At 46.8% G+C, this 20,634-nt stretch overlaps 1 protein-coding gene across 4 annotated transcripts in view; it reads right to left on the bottom strand.

The window, feature by feature from the left end:
* Positions 1–20,203, bottom strand: part of NTM (neurotrimin) — a 420,911-nt gene extending 400,708 nt beyond the window's left edge. For all 4 annotated transcript variants that reach the window (XM_055414990.2, XM_088832437.1, XM_088832438.1 and 1 more), the window contains exon 1: positions 19,979–20,203. In XM_055414990.2, coding sequence (XP_055270965.1) covers positions 19,979–20,145 — 167 coding nt within the window. In that variant the 5' untranslated portion in view covers positions 20,146–20,203. The remainder of the gene's footprint in view (positions 1–19,978) is intronic.
* Between the last annotated feature and the right edge of the window lie 431 nt (positions 20,204–20,634).

The raw sequence follows: 20,634 nt of genomic DNA, 5'->3' as shown, positions 1-20,634 counted from the left end.
CAGGAGAGGGCCAGATTCAGTGAGTGACCTGCTGCTGCTGCTCCAGGCAGTGTCATGCTCTGGCCTTACAGTCCAGCCACCGGCAGCCCCCTCCGGCCTCCTCCCTGACCCCCCAAGTCCCCTTCTGTGCCCCATTGGCACAGCTGGCTCCCAGACCAGCGGTGGGGTCCTTCTCCAACTCTCCCTGTGCCCTGATCCTGGTGAGGCTGGAGGCTTGTCAAGGAAAGACACCATGCTCTATTTATCCTGGGAGACCACACAGGGCCCAGCAAAACCCCACACACAATATAGTATGTGTACAAAAAGCCCTAAGACCCAGATAGAGCAGCATGGGCTCAAAGGGTAGGCTATTTTAACTTTTATTCAATTTTACAACATCAGCCTTTTTCCAATTTTGGAAAACTGAAATTTAATTTGTTTTAATTTAATAAATACAGAAAACACAAGAAGAAAATCAAAGTCACTTATAATTTTCCCGACCCTGAAGATTTATGAGTATCATCATGCTGGTAGAAAAGCCTTCCGGTTCTTATTATTTTTTGCAGGCATTTGTGTGCACACACTCACATTCCAGGGCTTTGAACCATTTTTGATTGACGAATTATAGACCAGTTAATGATCTGAAATGACTTAGAGGTCTGCCTTTATGCACACTCAGATGATATTAATTTCAAATTATTAAAAAATACCTAATGTTAAATGAAAAACACTTGCAGGATAATAAATAAAATTTATTTTTACATAAAGAAAAAAAACAAAACTGTATCCAAAACAATATACTGTTTAAGGATATTTACAGATTTGGTAAAACTTTAAAAAAAGGAATGAAACGATCTAAAAGTTCAGGGCTATAGTCAGCTCCTCAGAGACAAGGTATGAAATAGTGGGAACATAGGAGGTCACTCCAGTACTCTTGCCTGGAGAATCGCATGGACAGGGGAGCCTTGTGGGCTGCAGTCCATGGGGTCGCTACTAGTCGGACACGACTGAGCGACTTCACTTTCACTTTTCACTTTCACACATTGGAGAAGGAAATGGCAACCCACTCCAGTGTTCTTGCCTAGAGAATCCCAGGGACGGTGGAGCCTGGTCAGCTGCCGTCTATGGGGTCGCACAGAGTCAGACGCGACTGAAGTGATTTAGCAGCAGCAGCAGCAGGTTTCACAGCTTTTGAAAGAATGGGGGGAGGGCACATAAGCGAACAATTGGTTATGTTTTTAAAACACAGATATGATACATGTACTTGACGTATAAAATGTTTCATAATAAAAAGGAAATTCATGTCAATGTATGGCAAAACCAACCAATATAAAATTGTAAAATAATTAGCCTCCAATAAAATGAAATAAAATTAAAAAAAAATAACGTATCTCTGAAACAAAAACAAAAAAAGGAAAATAATCCATGTTCGGCTTCCAGGATTCCTAAAATATTGTGCTACTCAAGTAAACATTTCATCAAACCATTACTAAGGGCCTGTCATAAGCCAGGCTCATTGTGAGGGGCTGTGAGGGGCTGCTGCTGCTGCTGCTGCTAAGTCACTTCAGTCATGTCCGACTCTGTGTGACCCCATGACGGAAGCCCACCAGGCTCCCCTGTCCCTGGGATTCTCCAGGCAAGAACACTGGAGTGGGTTGCCATTTCCTTCTCCAATGTGTGAAAGTGAAAAGTGAAAGTGAAGTCACTCAGTCGTGCCCAACCCTTAGCGACCCCATGGACTGCAGCCTACCAGGCTCCTCCATCCATGGGATTTTCTAGGCAAGAGGACTGGAGTGGCTTGCCATTGCAGACCCCAAAATGAATACGATGGAAGGAGGACCAATCTTAGGTCAAGGAGTGATGCACGTCCTTCACCGCACCCCCCTGACTTGGTCTATGACCCACCCCTATTTCCTGTGATGTGCTCAGTCACTCAGACGTGTCTGACTCTTTGCAACCCCATGGACTGTAGCCAGACAGGCTCCTCTGTCCATGGGATTCTCCAGGCAAGAATATTAGAGTGGGTAGCCCATCCCTTCTCCAGGGGATATTCCTGATCCCCACTTTCTAGTAGAAAAGAACTTAGAGGGACTTCCCTGTCAGTCCAGTGGTAAAGACTGAGTTGCCAATGCAAGGGGCACCACCGATTCGATCCCTGGTCAGAGAACTAAGATCCCACATGCTGTGCAGCATGGCCAATAAAATATACTTTTTAATTATATCATATAATCTACCATTTAAAACAATTAATAGAAAATAAAGAACAAATTACAGAATTAATAGAAATTATAGAATTAATGATACTTTCTACATGACACTAGTAGTAAAGAATCCACCTGCCAATGGATTTATGAGACTCGAGTTTGCCCTAGGTCAGGAAGATTCCCCTGGGGAGGGCACAGCAATCCACTCCAGTATTCTTGCCTGGAGTATCCCATGGACAGAGGGGCCTGGTGAGCTACAGAGTTGCAAAGAGTCAATCACAACTGAAGTGACTTATCACTCATAGAATTAATGGAATAGTTTAAAATATATTTCTGATAGGAACTATATGTAAAAAGATAAAAAACAAGAGTATGTTTAATTAATATTTTATCGACAACTCAGCAGCATTATTGTGAAATACAGACCAAAAACACCGTCAGTGCAGACTGTAGAGTTAATCAACAACCCAGCATCAGCCAAGGTAATAATTACAAAGCATATGAACAATAATTATCTATTTTTTTAAATTAGTGAAAAAAATTTTCAATTAAAATAATAAAATAAGAATAGCGGATTTATGGCCTTTCTGCTGAAGCACTTATCACAAATCATTCTTCCAGGACATTTCATCAACTTCAGCCATCATTAGGCCGTGAGCAACAGGGGCCTGGTGAGGTGGCCAAGGCTTTGATCATAAATGAGAATGAAAATCGAGTAATGGCACTCTGCTTATTCACCCAAGAAGCCAGTGGCCTTGAACTTTTGATCCATCAAGGACATCCTCACAATGTAACAGCTGGAAGTGGCTTCTTACCTCGTGAATCACTTTGAGTCTAACCAGAGGCAGAGACGCAGGAAAAGAGCTGATATGACAAGGGGCTTAGGTGAGTTAGGGGCTAGGGAGCTCACTAAGCCTGGTGTGGGCTCTGGCCAGTCCCTGACACAGGATGCATGTCATACACGGGCTTGGCCTTACAGCTGAACAAGGGTGGGACATGAAAATAATCATAAAATAAAGTTAGAAAACTGCGTTAAAATGCAGCAACCAAAATGATCAAACTGCTCCGGCAGCTTCCAAAACACTAAGGCCAAAATGAGAAGTGGTCGCTGTGGACCCCGAGATCCCCATGGCGAAGACCTCGGCTCCGCCCTCCTCTCCTCTGTCTGCTGGAGTCAAGGATGCCCCAGTCTCTGCACCTGGGTACGGGTGGTGTTTCTGTCGGGAACATCCTCCCACATCCACATACACACACTCCCTTCACTAGGTCACTTAAAGGTCCTGTCTCAGAAAAATCTCCAACCAGTGTGCTTCAAATTAGCACCTACTCTCCACTTTCCTGGTGTTATTTAAGCCCCATTCCACAGATAAGAAACATAAAGGCTCAGAGAGGTTTAACAATTTCCCAGATCAAGCTGAGTTCCAGCTCAAAGCTACCCAACTCTGAGTCTATCTTCTTTTTCCCATTTGTATTTTTCATTTTGCTTTCCATTTAGTTTCTCCATTTCTGCCCAACTTTCTTTTTTGCTCATTTTCAGTGTTTTTTATTGAAGTATAGTTGATTTACAAAAACCTCTATGGATTCCATCTTTTTTCCACTACAGAACACCTTCTCAATGAGCATGTTTTATGCAGACAGACAAGAATTGAGAAGCCTCTATGTTTAGGCTCTGCATTTATGTATTATACCTAACCAGGCTATAAAGAAAATCCACAGGGCAGGCATCTGACTATCAGAAGCTGACCTGTGTCGACCCGTCTCCTTTAAGTCCTATAATTTCATGTCTCTGTTACGGCTTCAAACACTCAGCCCTTCTCGGGGTCAAATTCCACTCTATCAAGGGGCCCACCTTTCATAATGCCTTCCTTTTTGTTAGTCAGGAAAACCTGAATAGGCTGTGAATAGGATTTTGTTGTGAATAGGATTTTGAAGGTCTGTTGAAAATGCAGGCTTGAAGGGACAGTATAAACAGAGTGAGCCTCAGCCAAGTGCATTTTGTCCAACTGGACAGACGGGCACTGGCTCTACCATACCTTAGGTGAAAACAGAAGGCAGTAGAGAAATCATCTGTTTTGGGTACAAATTTAAAACATCATATATCTAAACCTCTCATCTAGGCTAATTCTCCAAGTCTTCCAACCAGCACACTCGAAGGTCAGGCCTGTCTGTCCTATAGACTAGGGGGCATCTGGGGAGGGGCAGGACCTGGCTTCTGATGACTCTTGCCACCTGGTCGGAGCCAGTCCAGCAGCCCCGGGGGCTCCTTAGAGCCAGACAACAGTTATTTTCCATATAAATGGTAACAAGCTAAGCAACTATTTTTTCAATACCAAGATCACCCTAAGGGCAAGGAAATGTCAAACCGGATGGTTAATAAAGTTGGTGGAAAATGCTCCAGAGGTCCGATGTTAAATTCTCAGGCACACACGGAGATGATCCAAGGAGAGAAGAGATGCAAAGACCTCACCTTCTTAGCACACTCAGTGTGTAGGCTTGATTACCGAACAGAGATATGAAATATGTGCTAAATAATTCTTCTCAACAGCTCATTAGGCCTAATCCATCTCTGATTTCTACAAGTCCATTAATTCCAAATATGTGTCTGCTATACATACACACATTTGCACACGGTCGTAAAACACCGGCTTAATTTCATGATGTAATCTCCTGGAAATGGCAACAGGTAAGAAGTCAGATCAGATATCGGGCAGATTTTAAATGTTGATACTTTTTGTATGTGATAAATGAAGATGACAAAGAATAATGAACCCAAGAAAGACAACATTTCAGTTAAGAAACACGAGACTCACACGACTAGACATGTGTGAGGTGGGATCCAGACAGTAAGTACCAGTTGCTGCACAACCACGTCTCTGAGAGGCTGGACAGTCTCCACCAGGAACCTTCACATGGGAAGTAACATCGACACAGGCGCTGGATTTGTTCAGGTGGGATTTTTATTTATTTTCTCACCTCCTAAAGTTGAAGATGCTTCCATCATGCTCTTCTTCATCCTGATGTTATTCTATTTCCCGAAGACACTCATCATCCTAAATCCTCCTTTCCTCATGCCTTCATGCCTTCAATTTTGAGACTGCCTCCTTCCCGCCCTGCTCTTCTTATACTAGATCATGAAACTTGCTGATTCCTCTGCCGAGAATGTGCTTCCTGCTGATCACCACAGAGCTGTCCCCACTATGAGGCCCTGGACCACCCTGCAAATGCCCCCGCACCCCACCCATATTTAGCTTTTCACCACGCAGCATACTGTCTGCCTGCTTATTTCCATGTTGACAGCTGGTGCCCGTCTGGTACAGGTGTGCAGGCTGTGCACTGCTCAAAGAGCACCGAGTAGAAGAAGTTGCATTAGTGCAGGTCTGTCTCTCCAGACAGGAGTCCTAGCGAACGCGTCAGGCTGGAAAAAGAGCGCCTATCGCTAAGTGGTTGGTGCGAGCTGCAGGCTGGGAGGTGATTACTCTCCTTCACTCTGTACCACCTGTAGCTCCTGTTCTCCTGTGGGGAGAGAGGGACTGGGACCTAGAACAATGCCTGGCCCACAAGAGATGCACAGGAAGTGGTACCCAAGTGACACATGGATACAGTACAGATTCAGGAAGCTCCTAGTGGCACAGTGGAAAAGAATCTGCCTTCTATGTAGGAGATGCTTTTTGATCCCTGGGGTGGGCAGACTCCCTGGAAAAGAAAATGGTAATCCACACCAGTATTCTTGCCTGCGAAATCCCATGGGCAGAGGAGCCTGGCGGGGTACTGTCCACGGGGTCGCAAAGAGTTGGACAGGACTTAGTGACTAAATAACAACAGGAATCTCCTATCCTGTGCCAGTCACTGTTTATCATCCTGAAACAGCAATGAAAGCTAAAGGATCCCCCCTCCGAATCGCCAAATCCTGAAACGGAACCACTTCACATCCGCGGTCTCTGCTCGGCCTCTGTTTCCTGCAGACTCTCCGACACGACGCCTTTCTCTCTTCCCTGTCCCCAAAGCCACAAGTTCCGGCCTCACCACCCGGCTACTCTTTTAAAATCTGCCCTCTGACAGCAATTCTCTCCATCCTCTTCAACATTTTAAAGAACAAGGCTAAAAATCATCCCATCTGTCTCTTTTGTGTGTCAATTGAAACACTGAATGTTAGAATATCTCCAGCACAAAAGGTTACTCTAAATAAGACACCTCCAGCCATTAATGAGCAATTTGTCATCTAAAAGGTATTTCCACTAATTACAGCGTGTCTCGAACCGCAGCCATTGCAGACATGTGCTAATTTACTTCAAGGTAGAACTTTTCTTTGTCACTGGTTTTCACAAACTTGTAGAGTAAAGCAGACATGTGACTTGGTTCAGAGATGTAAAGACTCAAGCAAAGGGAAATCAAACATCTGCAGCTTCAGTTTGAAAAGGCCATAGTTCCTCCTTTCAGACACAGGCAAAAACCACCAAAAGCCTGGCTAAGAAATTTTAATAAGTGCTTAAGTTTGGATTAAAAAAATAGATCCGTGTATTTCTATGCTGCTGAAATCAGACAATATGACTTATAAGAATCGTACTGAATTAGTGAGTAAAGCTAGCTACTGTAACAAATGAACTCCAGAATCACAGAAGCTTATCACAAAGGAAGTATATTTTAGTGCAATTTTCCTTCATGCACTAATCTAAGGAGTGAGGCTCTGGGTCAGCTGGCGGGGTGGGGGCTGAAGCCCTCTCTATGAGAACATTCGATCACTTGGCTCATGAACCATCTGCCAAATAGGCCACGGTTCCCAAGGTAATTTGGGGCACCAAATCCAGATGGTGCAAGGTGAAACAGTCTGAAGTATTTCACGTGGGAGATTTTTAGGGGCCAGTCCAACATCCCTTTTGCTCACCTTGGGTAGAACTCTGTCATCTGGCCACACCTAAACTCAAAAGAGGCTGGAAAACACAGTCAAGTTTTGTGGCAGAAGGTGGGTAAAAACTTTATATATATATAGATAGATAGATAGATATAGTAGATATATATCTGTGTGCTGTGCTGTGCTTAGTCGCTCAGGCTCATCCAACTTTTTGCAACGCTATGGACTGTAGCCCACCAGGTTCCTCTGTCCATGGAATTCTCCAGGCCAGAATACCAGAGTGGGCAGCTATTCCCTTCTCCAGGGGATCTTCCCAACCCAGGGATTGAACCCAGGTCTCCCGCATTGCAGGCGGATGCTTTACCATCTGAGCCACCAGGGAAGCAACTATACTCCAATAAAAATTCCTTTTAGAAAAAGATGTAATCAGTCCCTGCAACTTAGATATTTGTCAACAGCTAAGAATCTCTTTCTCAGATGTAAGAAACTGAACGGAGCAGAATGGATCTGTTCCCACTCCCCACACAGGAAAGGGGCGGGAGTGGGTACACTGATTTTCTTAGCAGCATCTCATGGTGGGTTGTGACAGAGCCACGACTATAACTCAGGTCACCCTAGCCCCAAACCACCGCTCACATTCCCAAAACATTGAAATCTGCCAAGACCCTTCAAAATCTTCCACTACAAAGATGCCCCTGAAATGGCAGGTCTGCACTAACCAATGCCAGCCTGGGCTCCGGTGTTCCAATTATTGTTCTACGTGCCTCTCGGCAGCACCCCTGGGGGTCACAGGACACATCAGCACACTGGGCCCACAGCGGTGACGTTCAGCACTCCATCCTTCCCCAGCTAAACAACACTAACACTTCCTGAGTGCTGGACACTGCTCGCAATGCTCCACACTTCACTCAGGGGTCAGCATTCCTATGATCAGTTCCCTTAAACAAAGACAAAACGGAGGCCCAGGGAGGTGGACCAACGTGCCGAAGGTCACACAGCTGCAAAGTGGGCTAGAACAGGACTGGAACCCAGAGAGCGGTCTGTCCCAGACTCTGCACTCCATCCACAGGCTCCACAGCCTCAAGGTACAATTCCCTTCTTCAGGAAAGTGTCAGACAAAATAATGGACATTGAACAATCTGTTAACTCTCAGGCTCACAGGCTGCTTTCTGCCTGACTGCCACTTCCTTACTTCCTCCCCGGCCCAAGTTTAAAGGCTTTAAGCTAGAAACTAATCCTGATTTTCAAGTGTTTATTAGATTTTCTATAAAACCTCTTGTGAAGCTGGAATTGTAAAGGTCCTCTTGATTCTGGGTGTGTAGACTTTATGAAGTGTGTCATGCTACCCCATGACTCCATCCGCAAGGCCTGACCCACCTGCTGTCTAGAAAACTAGGCTGAGTCCCATACACCCGCTCTGAGCTCTGTGTAAAAACCCCAAACCTAGGCCAAGAAAGAGTTACTCCTGAGTCACCTCTTTCCAATAAAAGATAAATACTTCTCACTATTAGCAGCTTACTACGATTCCTAATAAAGTTCTCATTCACTCGAAAAATACTCCATGATCTATGCCATGTTCCAGGCGGTAATTTAGCCACTATAAATGAGAGTAATAAAACCAATGGCCTTGGGGATCTCACATTTTAGTGGAAGAGGCAATAAATAACTATCAGATAAATAAATAACAATTTCCTAAGTGTTTAGGGCTTTAGAGAAAGTTGAAGTTAGGTAGGGGGATGGAGCAACGTGAGGGTATAACTATTTCATATAGCATGGTCTGGAAGGTCCTCTCTGAGAATGGGAGACTGGAGCAGACATATGAGTGCTATGAAGGAGCCACCCTATTGGGTCCTGGGAGAGGAAAGAACGTGCCCTCAGCAAGAATGGACTTGCTGGGTTCAAGGAGCAACAAGGAAGGTTGGTGAGCGGGGCAGGGAGGATAGAGGGAGAGGCACACACCAGGGAACGCAGTCTTCTACACACACTTCATTCTCAATATAACCGGAAGCCACTACAGAACTTTAAACAGAGGGACAAGACTTCATTTATGTTCTGAAATGATCCCTTGACCTACTAGGTGAGAATGGACTCTGGGAGAACTACATAGAGGCAGGAAGACCAGATGAGATGCCCCTGGAATGGTCCTGCAAGAGCCGACAGTGGCTTTCACTAGGGCGGTCATGTTCCAGAAGGGGAAAGGGATCAAACTCAGGATGTGTCTTAAAAAGACACAGGATTTACTGACGGACTAGATACCACATAGGAGAAAAAGAAAAAACATCATATCTCTTAGGTGTTGGGACAGAGCAGCTGGATGAATGGTGGTGTCTGTGCCCAAGATGGGGCAGACTGAAGGAAGATCAAGTTGTTGTTGGCTGGCAATGAGTCACATGGGGCTGATGTCAAAACACCACTATGGAGAACAGTGTGGAAAAAACTTTAAAAACTGGAAATAGAATAGACATATGACCCAGCAATCCCACTTCTGGGCATACATACCGAGGAAACCAGAATCGAAAGAGACACATGTACCCCAGTGTTCATAGCAGCACTGTTTATAATAGCCAGGACATGGAAGCAACCTATATGTCCATCTGCAGACGAACAGATGAGAAAGCTGTGGTACATATACACAATGGAGTATCACTCAGCCATTAAAAAGAATACATTTGAATCAGTTCTAATGAGATGGATGAAACTGGAGCTTATTATACAGAGTGAAGTAAGCCAGAAAGAAAAACACCAATACAGTATACTATTGCATATATATGGAATTTAGAGAGAAGGTAACGATAACCCTGTATACGAGCATCTTGTAGCGAACTTGGACTGGCGATTCATTTCACATTTGATAATATACATGTTTCTATGCCATTCTCCCAAATCATCCCACCCGCACCCTCTCCCACAGAGTCCAAAAGACTGTTCTTTCTTCCTCATGGGTTCTGACCAGTTAGAATTGTTTTGGATTGAGCTTTCCTGATAAGTAAATTTGTCCAAAGATGATTATTCTGAGGGCAAAAGCACTTTTCCACTCATCCACTACATTACAGCCTGTTTGAAAGCCAGAGAAGATCAAGAAATTATTGCACACAAACATATCTCACTTTCCTCTGTGGGGCCAACAAAGCTTTATCTGAAGGTTGATGTCAGTTTTGTCATTTTCCATCAGTCTCATGGTTGCTGCTGCTTTCATTAAAAATTCTATTATTTTTAAAAATCCATCAGCAAGATGGTAAGATTAATTCATATGTACATAGTACAAGACAAATCTAACCTCTCTAAAGCTTTCTAAGCCAAAACATCTCATACTGACAAGGCAGCAAGTTGGCCAAATACACCCAAATCAACCCAAATAACTCAACCACATGAATCAATGAGATTTGGGAGAAACAGATCATGAACAACTCAGACTGCTATCTATAATTTAAACTACTTTGAGCCCTGTGGCACGGGGTTGCAGCGAGAAGGATGGTTTCTGTGGTTCCTTTAATTCTAACATCAATTTCTATGGGCTTCCCTGTGGCTCAGGCAATAAAGAATCTGCCCGCAATGCAGGAGACCCAGGTTCGATCCCTGGGTCAGGAAGGTCCTCTGGAGAAGTGAATGGTAACCCACTCCAGTGTTCTTGCCTGGAAAATCCCATGGACAGAGGAGCCCAGCAGGCTACAGTCTATGGGGTCGCAAAGAGTCGGACATGATTGAGTGACTGACACTTTGAAGATCAGTTTCTCAGGCCAGGCACACCAGTCTTATCCCAGAACTGTACCAGAGAAAAACTACCAAATGCAGAGAGATCCTTTTCTATTTTCCCCATTGATATGGGGGTCCTGAGATGGCCTCTCAGTGAGGAGGTGAGGATGAGGGGAAATGCAATCTCAGGGCATCAAAGAGCTTAACCTCTCTGCCCCACTTCAGTGTCATCCCTACCCAGGTTTGCCAGCTGACTTCAATGGACCTGTCATGGAAGAATCAGTTTTCCATGGTAAAAAGGTCTATGAATCCTAAATCTGTGCATCAACTCCTGACCCCACTATTTGTGCCAGGTAACCTGTGCCAGGTAGGTTGGACAGAAAGGAGATTCAACCAGTCCATCCTAAAGGAAATCGTCCTGAATATTCATTGGAAGGACTGATGCTGAAGCTGAAGCTCCAATAATTTGGCCACCTGATGTGTAGAACTGACTCACTGGAAAAGACCCTGATGCTGAGAAAGACTGAGCGCAGGAGAAGGGGATTACAGAGGATGAGATGGTTGGATGGCATCACCAACTCAATGGCCATGAGTTTGAGTAAACTCTGGGAGTTGGTAATGGACAGGGAGGCCTGGTGTGCTGCAGTTCATGGGGTTGCAGAGTCAGACACAAATGAGCAACTGAACTGAACTGAACTGAACTGGGCTCCAAAGATCCTTTAGCATAATTTTCTTTTTTGGGTAGGAAATTCATCTTGAGAGCCATGAACTGTCATAACTTGCTATCCAAGAATCTGTGATGAAAAATAAAGACCTTTTTCCGCATTCCGTTTCTGATATAAAATAGCTCAAGAAAGTATATGAACAGAAGATTCCTAGGATCTAAGCAGATGTGTAGGAGAAACATCCAGAGAAGTATGAGCTGGAGAAGAGGCATTCTTCTCCTCACAGATCTTCCAGAAGCCAGTCATAGCTCATCCATCAAAGTGTGGGCACAGGAGTGTTTAAGCTGCAATAGATTTTAATGAAAATTGCTACATGTGTTCCCATTATGTATACACATACATTCATATACTTATATGCTTACACACACACAAACACACACACACATGGAAAGAGAGCTATAATTCTAGACTAAACTTTGTATACATTATTTCACTTTAACCCAAAACAATCCTTTGAGGTAGGGAGTGGCTATCTTCCTTATACAGAAGAATTTGTAAAAACTGCCCAACATGACACAGAGAAAGTCAGAGTTAGCAGAATCCTGTCTCCCAGGCCATTTTCTCACTGGCACACCACTCCTGCAGGAATACGAGTTAGAAAGATCTTGTTTTGTGAAGAGCTTTGTCTCCTGCAATTGCACTCCCCTTAAACATTCCTACTGTTTCCTGCCTTTGGTTCCCATCTGTGATTTGAAATTGCATCTTAACCCCAACTAATTCTTCCTTTCTCAAAAATACTATTACTTGACCATTTAAAAGATGTTAATGGTATTATTTATTTATTATAGCAGGATTCCATCAACCTGCTCCTGAAGAAGCAAAATAATCTCAAAGAATGCAAGAATAATGTGACATTTTACCCTTCAGTGGAACTCCGAACTTAAAGAAATACGATATTCATATTACTTAAAATTTTTTCAAGGTTCCCCAGGAGAGATGCCAATGGCCCTATTTCTAGTACAACAAAGAAGGGCATTAATAGGTTGAGCTGTTACCTATTCACCTCCCAACGCCTGGGCATCCAGATAGACTGGCTTGTGGAGTCCTCACAGACTTGTGTTTCCATTGAAATGTATTCAATGTGAACTCTCTGTGAGAGAGTCCAAGATTGCTGATATCTGAAGCAGAAGGCTGGTGGAAGAACCTGGAATAAAATTTTTACTCTGAACAATATATGGAGATTCTGATTTGTTCCTTATGGCTCCATGTCACACCAAACGTTACACAACCCCATGATGTTACAGACCACACCAAACCCTACACACTCCATCATGGCACAGACCACACCAAACCTTACACATGCCATCATGCCACAGACCACACCAAACCCTACACACTCCATCATGGCACAGACCACACCAAACCCTACACACTCCATCATGGCACAGACCACACCAAACCCTACACACTCCATACTGTTACAGACCACACCAAACCTTACACAGTCCCGTGATGCCACAGACCACACCAAACCTTACGCACTCCATCATGTCACAGTCCACACCAAACCTTACACACTCCATCATGTCATAGACTATACCAAACTGTACACGTCCCCCATACCCAATTCCTGAAACACTTTCAGAAAGGGGGTTCTTGTGCCCAGGACAAGGAAGAGCAAAAACTGCACTTGGTTTCTGGGAGGAGATGAAACTGACGACGAGAAAAGGAACAGAATGAGGAAAATCCTTTGTTACAAAAAGAGAAGGAACCTAGAACCCAGACAAAACCTGTCCCAAGTCCCAGGCACCGTCTCCATCCGACCATGTGGAAATGGCTGGGAAACGGCTCTCTCTGTTTTCCAGTCCTTTGCTTTCCTGACGTGTAAAACTGGAATAATAACTGGATCTGCCTTGTGGAGCAGCTCCGAGTGTTCAGTACGTCTCCACTGGTAGAGCGCTCAGCGCCTGCCTGACACATTGTCCCACAGAGTCACAGTCAGAGCTGATACAGGCTAAGAATGCTGACTTTAGTGGCCGAGGGGAGAAGCGGTTAGGAGAGAGCTTGCTGGTAAATGTTAGCCAGGTCTGTCGGAGGCATCGCAGGTGGCCAGAGGCCTGTGAACTTAGCAGTACAAGGTGACCTTGTCTTGGACACACAGGTAAGCAAGGGCTCACAGTGAGTGATCCAGTGGGCTGGGTGCCACTCCTCCTCACTCTGCAGGAAGCCCTCCTCAGGCGAGCTGACAGTCACCAGTCTCACTATCTGGAAAACTAGATGGCTGAACTCCCGGGTCTCTGACATTCCTTCTCAAAAGAAAAGAGAAGCATTTTTGCAAACCACCTAATCTTACAGGTGAGGAGTCCCTGAGAACCAGACTTTCGCTCTGTACCTTCTTGAGGTTCTCCTGTGAACTCACATGTCCTTTCCCTTCTGTCCAGCATTTGGCTGGGTTTGCAGCTTTCCCATTTTAGTTTTTGGCTCCTTAACAGGCTGAGTGTGCTTCCAGAAGCCTCCCTCCACAACCCCATCTGTCCAGGCTCTTCTGAGCCTCAGTCCCCCGGCAGGATGCCTGGCAAAGTGAGCACACAGAGGTCCATCCTGGGAGGGGCCAGGGCAGCACCCGCTTCCCAAGTGGCATTGCTATTCTGCAGGAGTTAACTCAAAAGCAACGAATCAATAGTTACACGACCAGGCACCCACTGACAGCAGACTGCAAACAGATAGAAAGAAGGATGGGCGGAGAGGTGCCTTTCTGTGCCCCTCTTTATCTTGAAAATGTTCATTTCCCTGAGATCTATCTGGGGCTGAGTACATCCTCAGAGAGTAGCAGCTCTTCAAAAGCTTAAGGACTGGGCAGGAAAGTGACCTGGCAGAAAGATGGCATGTGTCGTGGGTGCGGTTATGAAATAGCAGACAATTGACACAGACCATCTGTGATCTGGACAGAAGGACACCAGTTCAATTACTTATGTGTGGCTGTGCCCTCCTCAAGAGCATCCTCACATCCAACACAGCACGACCCAGACAGAAATGACACTGAGCCAGGAATACACCCAGGCCAAGGACAACACTGGACAACTGAGGACAGAGGGCAGAGAGGGCAAGGGGGAGATGGTGATCTCAGACCCTCATGTCTTCCCCCACTCATGCAAGAGCTCTATCCTGAGCACCTAGCATCTCCCAGACACTGCACAGGATAAGACAGGAAAATTCAGAGAAGACTCCAAGACTCAAGGAAGTTACAACCCAGTTGGGGAAGACAAACCCATGAGCACATAACCAGACAAGCGAATGGAAAAACTGCTCTGAAAATAATCCAGGATAATATGCCAGCCCAAGCCTGGTGGAAGTGTTGGGGAATCAATTTCATCTGGGTGTCAAGCTAGAGGGAGAGGATTCCATCTGAGCTGAGGCCAAAATGACGAAGAGCTACCGCCGTGGGAAGAGCTGAAAGGGGCACCGCCACACATGGAAAGGCTCTCCAGCAAGAGTAATCTTCCTGTGTTCAAGAAACAGAAAGAAGGTCAGGGTGTCCACAGCACAGCAAGGGAAGGAAGTCGGGCTTTATTAGCAAAAACCCTGGTCCAAGTCATGCACTAGGAACTACGGACAGAAACCTGAAGCTGGCATAATTCTGGCTTCAAGAGGCCATGCAGTAGCTGGAGAGACTAACAGAGGACCGACCAGCTTCGAGAATGAAATGTTAAAAGCTTTCCAAACCTGAGTAACACACTGCAGCCTCCTACAGCGGAAGTGGCCCCGCGGGGTTCCTCAAGTATGGAAACCACATTGTTCTCTGTTATCCCCTGGAACTGCTATATAAAACCCCACTTTCGTCTTGTAAATTTCTCAGACTTTTTATTCTTAACTTACTTTTTTTTTTTAAAATAAAACATCCTGCAGTGGCAAAGCCTCGAGTCTAGGGACAGGACAGAAAGTATAGTTCAGCTGTGATACCCACTTACCAGATCTCACCCAAGGAGACAACTGACTTCACCAAGTGCCTCACTGGGGGAATCTATGCAAATGTGACACGCATTCATCAAAGCTGTCAAGTGACATGGTGACATTTAGTGATGGTCTAATTAATGAGAGCCACACAGCTGATATCTCAGGCTCCTCTGCTCCCATCAGAGCAGCACAGTCGTGTCCACTGGGAGGAGGATACTGTTCTCTGACCACAGGCAGACCACCCACCCACACATTAATGGACACAACGTCCTCCACAGTTGATGACCTCTTTGACCTCTGTGCCCACAGCCCGGCCTTGTGAGTTGGACCCAAGGTCCTGGGGTGAGAAGCCTCAGCCTCAAGCCTCTCCACACCCAACACCCAGCTCACGCCCTTCAAGTAAGAACCATTCCACACATCTTGGCTGGACCACAGTTGTATGGAGACTGTTTTGTTTTTAGTCATCTCATCTGTTCAGTAGACATCTGGGGGCACATGGCGCTCTGGGCACAACAAACAGATCCCTGCTTCCCAGAGCTCACTGTTCCCCAACCACAAGGAGAGGGAAAAGGGAGATGAATGACACTGCAAGACAGGGCAAGAGGGAAAACAAGTGGGGAGACACCAAGCACTCGAAAAGAGTCATCAGGAGAGCATAGGACGCGCTGGGGAAAGCTCGTCCTGCAAAGTCAAGGACTCGGCATTCCAGCTGCGCCACTCACTAACGTGTGATCTTAGGTAAATTCCCCTCTCTGCGTCTCAGCGTCCTCATCTATAAAACGGAGAGGCATGCGTGTGTGCTAAAGTCACTTCAATCGTGTCTGACTCTTTGTGACCCCGTGGACTGTAGCCAACCAGGCTCCTCTGTCCATGGAATTCTCCAGGCAAGAATACTAGAGTGGGCTGCCTTGCCCTCCTCCAGGAGATCTTCCCGACCCAGGGATCGAACCCACGTCTCTTACATCACCTGTATTAGCGGATTCTTTACTTCTAGCACTGCCACCTGGGAAGCCCAACACAGAGACTTTGGGCTTGTAATTTGAGATGTAATAGATTATGACATCTATTTCAGAGAGTTGTTGTGAGGATTCATTGAGAATAACTGACCAGTAACTGATAGTACTATGCATTTATTTTGGAGAAGGAAATGGCAACCCACTCCAGTATTCTTGCCTGGATAATCTCACAGACAGAAGAGCCTGGCAGGCTACGGTTCAGAGAGTCAGATGTGACTGAAGCGACTTAGTATGCACACATGCATGTATCCATTTAACATTATTACTACTGCCACATAATCTGGCTTCCAAATCTCCTAGCTGTGCACCCTTAATCAAATGATATAAACTCTCCAAGCCTCAGTTTTAGCATCTGTAAAATGGGGATGATCATGGCACCTATAATCAGAGGGGTGGCATTAGGGTAAAATGTTTATAAGTTTGGTGATAGGTGAGACAGTGTATAAAACACTTAGAATACTCTTTAGGACATAGTGAGCACCCAAGAAACTTAGGTTCGCATTGTTATTTTTATTGCACAGTCTATTGTATGAACCTCACTCTTTTATAAAAATATGCATGCAGACTATTGGCAGGAGGACAGAAGGAGTGGGAGACTCCAAATTGTCTGTAATTCTATTCAGACTATGGATGCCACACTAAGTGAAAGGTTTCCTGGTTCTTCCACAAGGATCATTAGAGCTAATTGGAGGAAATAAAACCTCCTAAAAAGTTCCCTCACATTAGAATCTGCTGCTGAAGCATGCATTCTTTGGGGACTGCAAAAGATTCTCAAAAAAAACGAAACTGGTGAGAACAAAGCAGAATAAAACGAAATTAGAGCAAAAAGTCCTCTGCTGGTTGAGGAGAAAACTACAAGCGTGAACCGCATGGTCACCCACGGTGACTTGGGGAGGGTGGCTCCCCTGGCAGAGCTGGGGTGGTCTGAGCCAGCCTGACTGGGGTCTGGGTAGCTTGGTGACATGTTGAATCAAGAAATAAGGAAGGAAGGAGGGAAGGGGAGGGAGGATGAAAGAAAAAAGAGACCAGCATACACACAGTAAAACCCAACGGGAAATAACCCAGAGCCCTGAACGACTACAGTGTTGCAACCTCGAATCAGGTTATGTGCAAATTTAGCAATTTCTGTGCAAACAAAATACATTCTGAGATTTCCTACTGGCTTCCCTGCACAGAGAATCACAAGAGGCCGAGCCCATGTTTGAGGGCTTAAGGGCTTCCCCTCCACGGAAGTGCACCCCACCATGTGGCCCTTCCTCATCCAGTGAGGGAGGGCCTAAGGAGGACCACGCCCGTCCTACGGAGACTCGAGCACCCCCGTTCCCCTGCAGCCCAGCTCATGTCCCCACTTAGGCCCGCGGCCAGTGGGCTGGCATCAGGCAGATCCCCACTCCTCTAACCCCCGCCCTGGAGTGCTCCCTCCACTGGGAGGGACTCTGCTGCGTGGTGGGAAGACAGTCAGCCCCAGGGGCTGCCTAAGTGTCACGGGGGTCGGGGGGCCTCCAGGAGGGCCTCTGCACCAGAGCTGGGCTATGGAAGCCCCACAGTATACCACTTCTTCCATCTACAACCAGTCAAAACCAGTGAGTCTAAACACACGTCAAAATGCAAACAAACGTGAGAGCAAGAGAGAGATGGAGAAAGAGACCCAGAGAAAGCCAGCAAGAGGCACGGTAGTGAAGGCAAAGAAAGAGAAGCCACCAGGCACACGATCATGCAATTTTCAAGAGGAGCTGCTCCTACCCAGGCCTGGCCCCGGGTGGAGCATATGCTGCCAGGGTCCTGATTCTCCTGAGCCTGGGGGCTGCCTGCCAAAGACCACACCCCGGCCCACCCATGTCCCCTCACTGTTCCTATACTAAGGGAGCTACTGTCTGCAAGACCCCTTGGTCTTGCTTCTTTATCTCCTAATGTCTACAGAGCTGACTACCTTCCACCTTCTTGAAAGTACCATTCCATTCGTGTCTACAGTGTTCTCTGGTACGACTATCTCCATCTTATCTCCTGGGGGCTACACCTTGCAGCCAAAGGTTGGGGGACAAAGGGCACATGCAGATGACACTACGTGCCATTCACTATATTGCTTCAGAGGCTTGTTTTTTGGTTTGTTTCTTTCTAAACAATCTGAGGTCAGGACATATTTGAAGAGTCCATGAAATCCTTTACAAAGCAGACACACAACTATTTCGGGTACGAGGCAGTCAAATCTTTAACCTTTGCTCAAAATCATCCCTAACTGAGGGTTCCGTGGAAGAGGTGGATCCCAGAACCAAAGAAAACCTAGCAATCCTTGGGGGCATGGGTTAGCTTGCCAGAGACAAAGGAACATGGGTGCCTACAGGTTTCGACAGGCCCTTAAATCACACCCCTCCTCTGGCAACATCCCGACAAGTCAGCTCTGTAACCCATGCCCCTTCCTCAACATTTTCTATCCCCTGGGTATTGCCTCATGCATCATCCATAAACCTTAGAAAAGCAGTCACAGAAGGGGTAAAACATTGGCTACCAGCGCCAAGGTTGCCTCTCCAAGAATCTTCATGCACAGAGAATGGGAATCCTGCCATACTGCCGTGCAGTCAGCTCAGCGGTGGCCCAGTCTGGGAAACTTTATTTAAGCAAGCACATCATTCTTTCCACGAACCTTCTTAACTTCTACCTCCTGCGGACTCTCATCAAATTCCAGAGCGCAAGATCCCCGCTTACAATCACTGATATTCTGTGCGGCCCTCCTGTGTGTAGTATGGTTTGTAGACACTGGAAATTGGAGTTAGCATTTCAGGAGGCAGGGTAGAAAGGGAGACAGGCTCATCCTACCTTACACAAAACATAGCCAAGATTCTTCTTCTCTTTCTCCTCCAGATCCTATCAGCCTGAACCCCAGAAGTCCATCAGGACCCAACTCAACAATGAAATCCCCTTTCCGTTGGGCAGATGAGCTTTGCATACACTGCTGTGAAGGATGGCACCACTGACAGAGTACGTGATATTTTCCAAGGAGAAATCAGACTCATCTCCATGGCTTCGATCTCAGGGCCACGTTCAGATAGAGAAAGTGTGTCCCTCTGGTCACTAGCTTGAGGCACGAAGGTGCCCCAGGAAAGCCCAGACACAGTCAGACCCAGGACAAAACAGCTGCTCGACCAGAGTATGGGAGCTGGCTGGCAACTTCCCATGGCATAGGCAGAGTGATGGCATTCACAGGAAGCCAGACCCGACCTCTGGGACTCATTAACTTCAGAGAAGACTGCTCACGCTGAGCCCCAGCCAGGCCCCCAATCACCACGCCACCAGCTTCGGGCAACAGACAGCGCTCAGGACACTGGCCTCCATATCAGAGACCCCCTGGCCCAGCGCCCCTCCTGCTTACCAAGTCCTGAGCCAAGGAGGCCAGGTTTGGGAAACAGCTCAAACAGCTCATCTCTGGAACCGCTGCACGTTTCCCCATGACCACCACCTTCCCAGGCAGAACACCCAACTCATCCATGAATCGGGCAGCCCAGCGAAGCAGCGAAGCCTCCCTGCAGCAGCTCCAGAGTACACACCTGCACCCCTAGCGCTCTCCCCCTACGTCCCCTCCACAAATCACTGTCGATTCAGAGAGGGATGGCGGCTCCCTACCTGAGGGTGGCGCTCTCCCCCTGCCGGACCGTCACGTTGTCCATCGCCTTGGGGAAGGTGGCATCTCCGCTGCGCACGGGCACTCCTGTGGGTACAAGGAACAGCAGCCTGAGAGACACGACCACGAGGCACTTCCAGGGCAGGAACAGGGACCCACAGACCCCCATCCTCGACAGCCACAACTTCCCAGAACTCCGGCGGCGGCTCGGCACACGCCCCCCGGGCGCGCACAGGAAGTGGGTGGGGTGGGGGAGCGAGCACTGGGACCCGGAGGCGCGGGCTGGAGAAAAAGCGCGCAGACTCCTCCAAGTCGGGTGTTCCTCCCCAAATCGAGCCTCAGCGCTCCAGCCTCGGAGAAGCGGTTTCCACGGAGCACATCCAAAGGGGGCTGCCTCGGTGCTGCTTGGCTGAGGAGGTGGCCGAGAGAGGAGAAGCGCCAGACAGGTGCGAAGGTGCGGGCACGTCTCAGGAGCCCCTTCCTCGCGTTAACAGTTCAGGCATGGCACTTGGAAGAGGAGTAAGCACTTTGGTACCAGAAGGGGACAGGGGGTGGGTTGGATCCGGCCACCCAGAGATGATCAGTTCCAACAAGGGCAGGTCCAACACTTTCTTTTAAGTTTCGGAAGAAGGATGGCCAGCAGAAAACAGTCTGTAAC

The sequence above is a fragment of the Moschus berezovskii genome, chromosome 25, assembly GCF_049115385.1.
Source record: "Moschus berezovskii isolate FMDL1 chromosome 25, NW_MosBer_1.0, whole genome shotgun sequence".
NCBI classification, from domain to species: Eukaryota; Metazoa; Chordata; class Mammalia; order Artiodactyla; family Moschidae; genus Moschus; species Moschus berezovskii.
The sequence above is the reverse complement of the archived record's forward strand: the minus strand, read 5'-3'. Positions and strand labels throughout refer to the sequence as shown.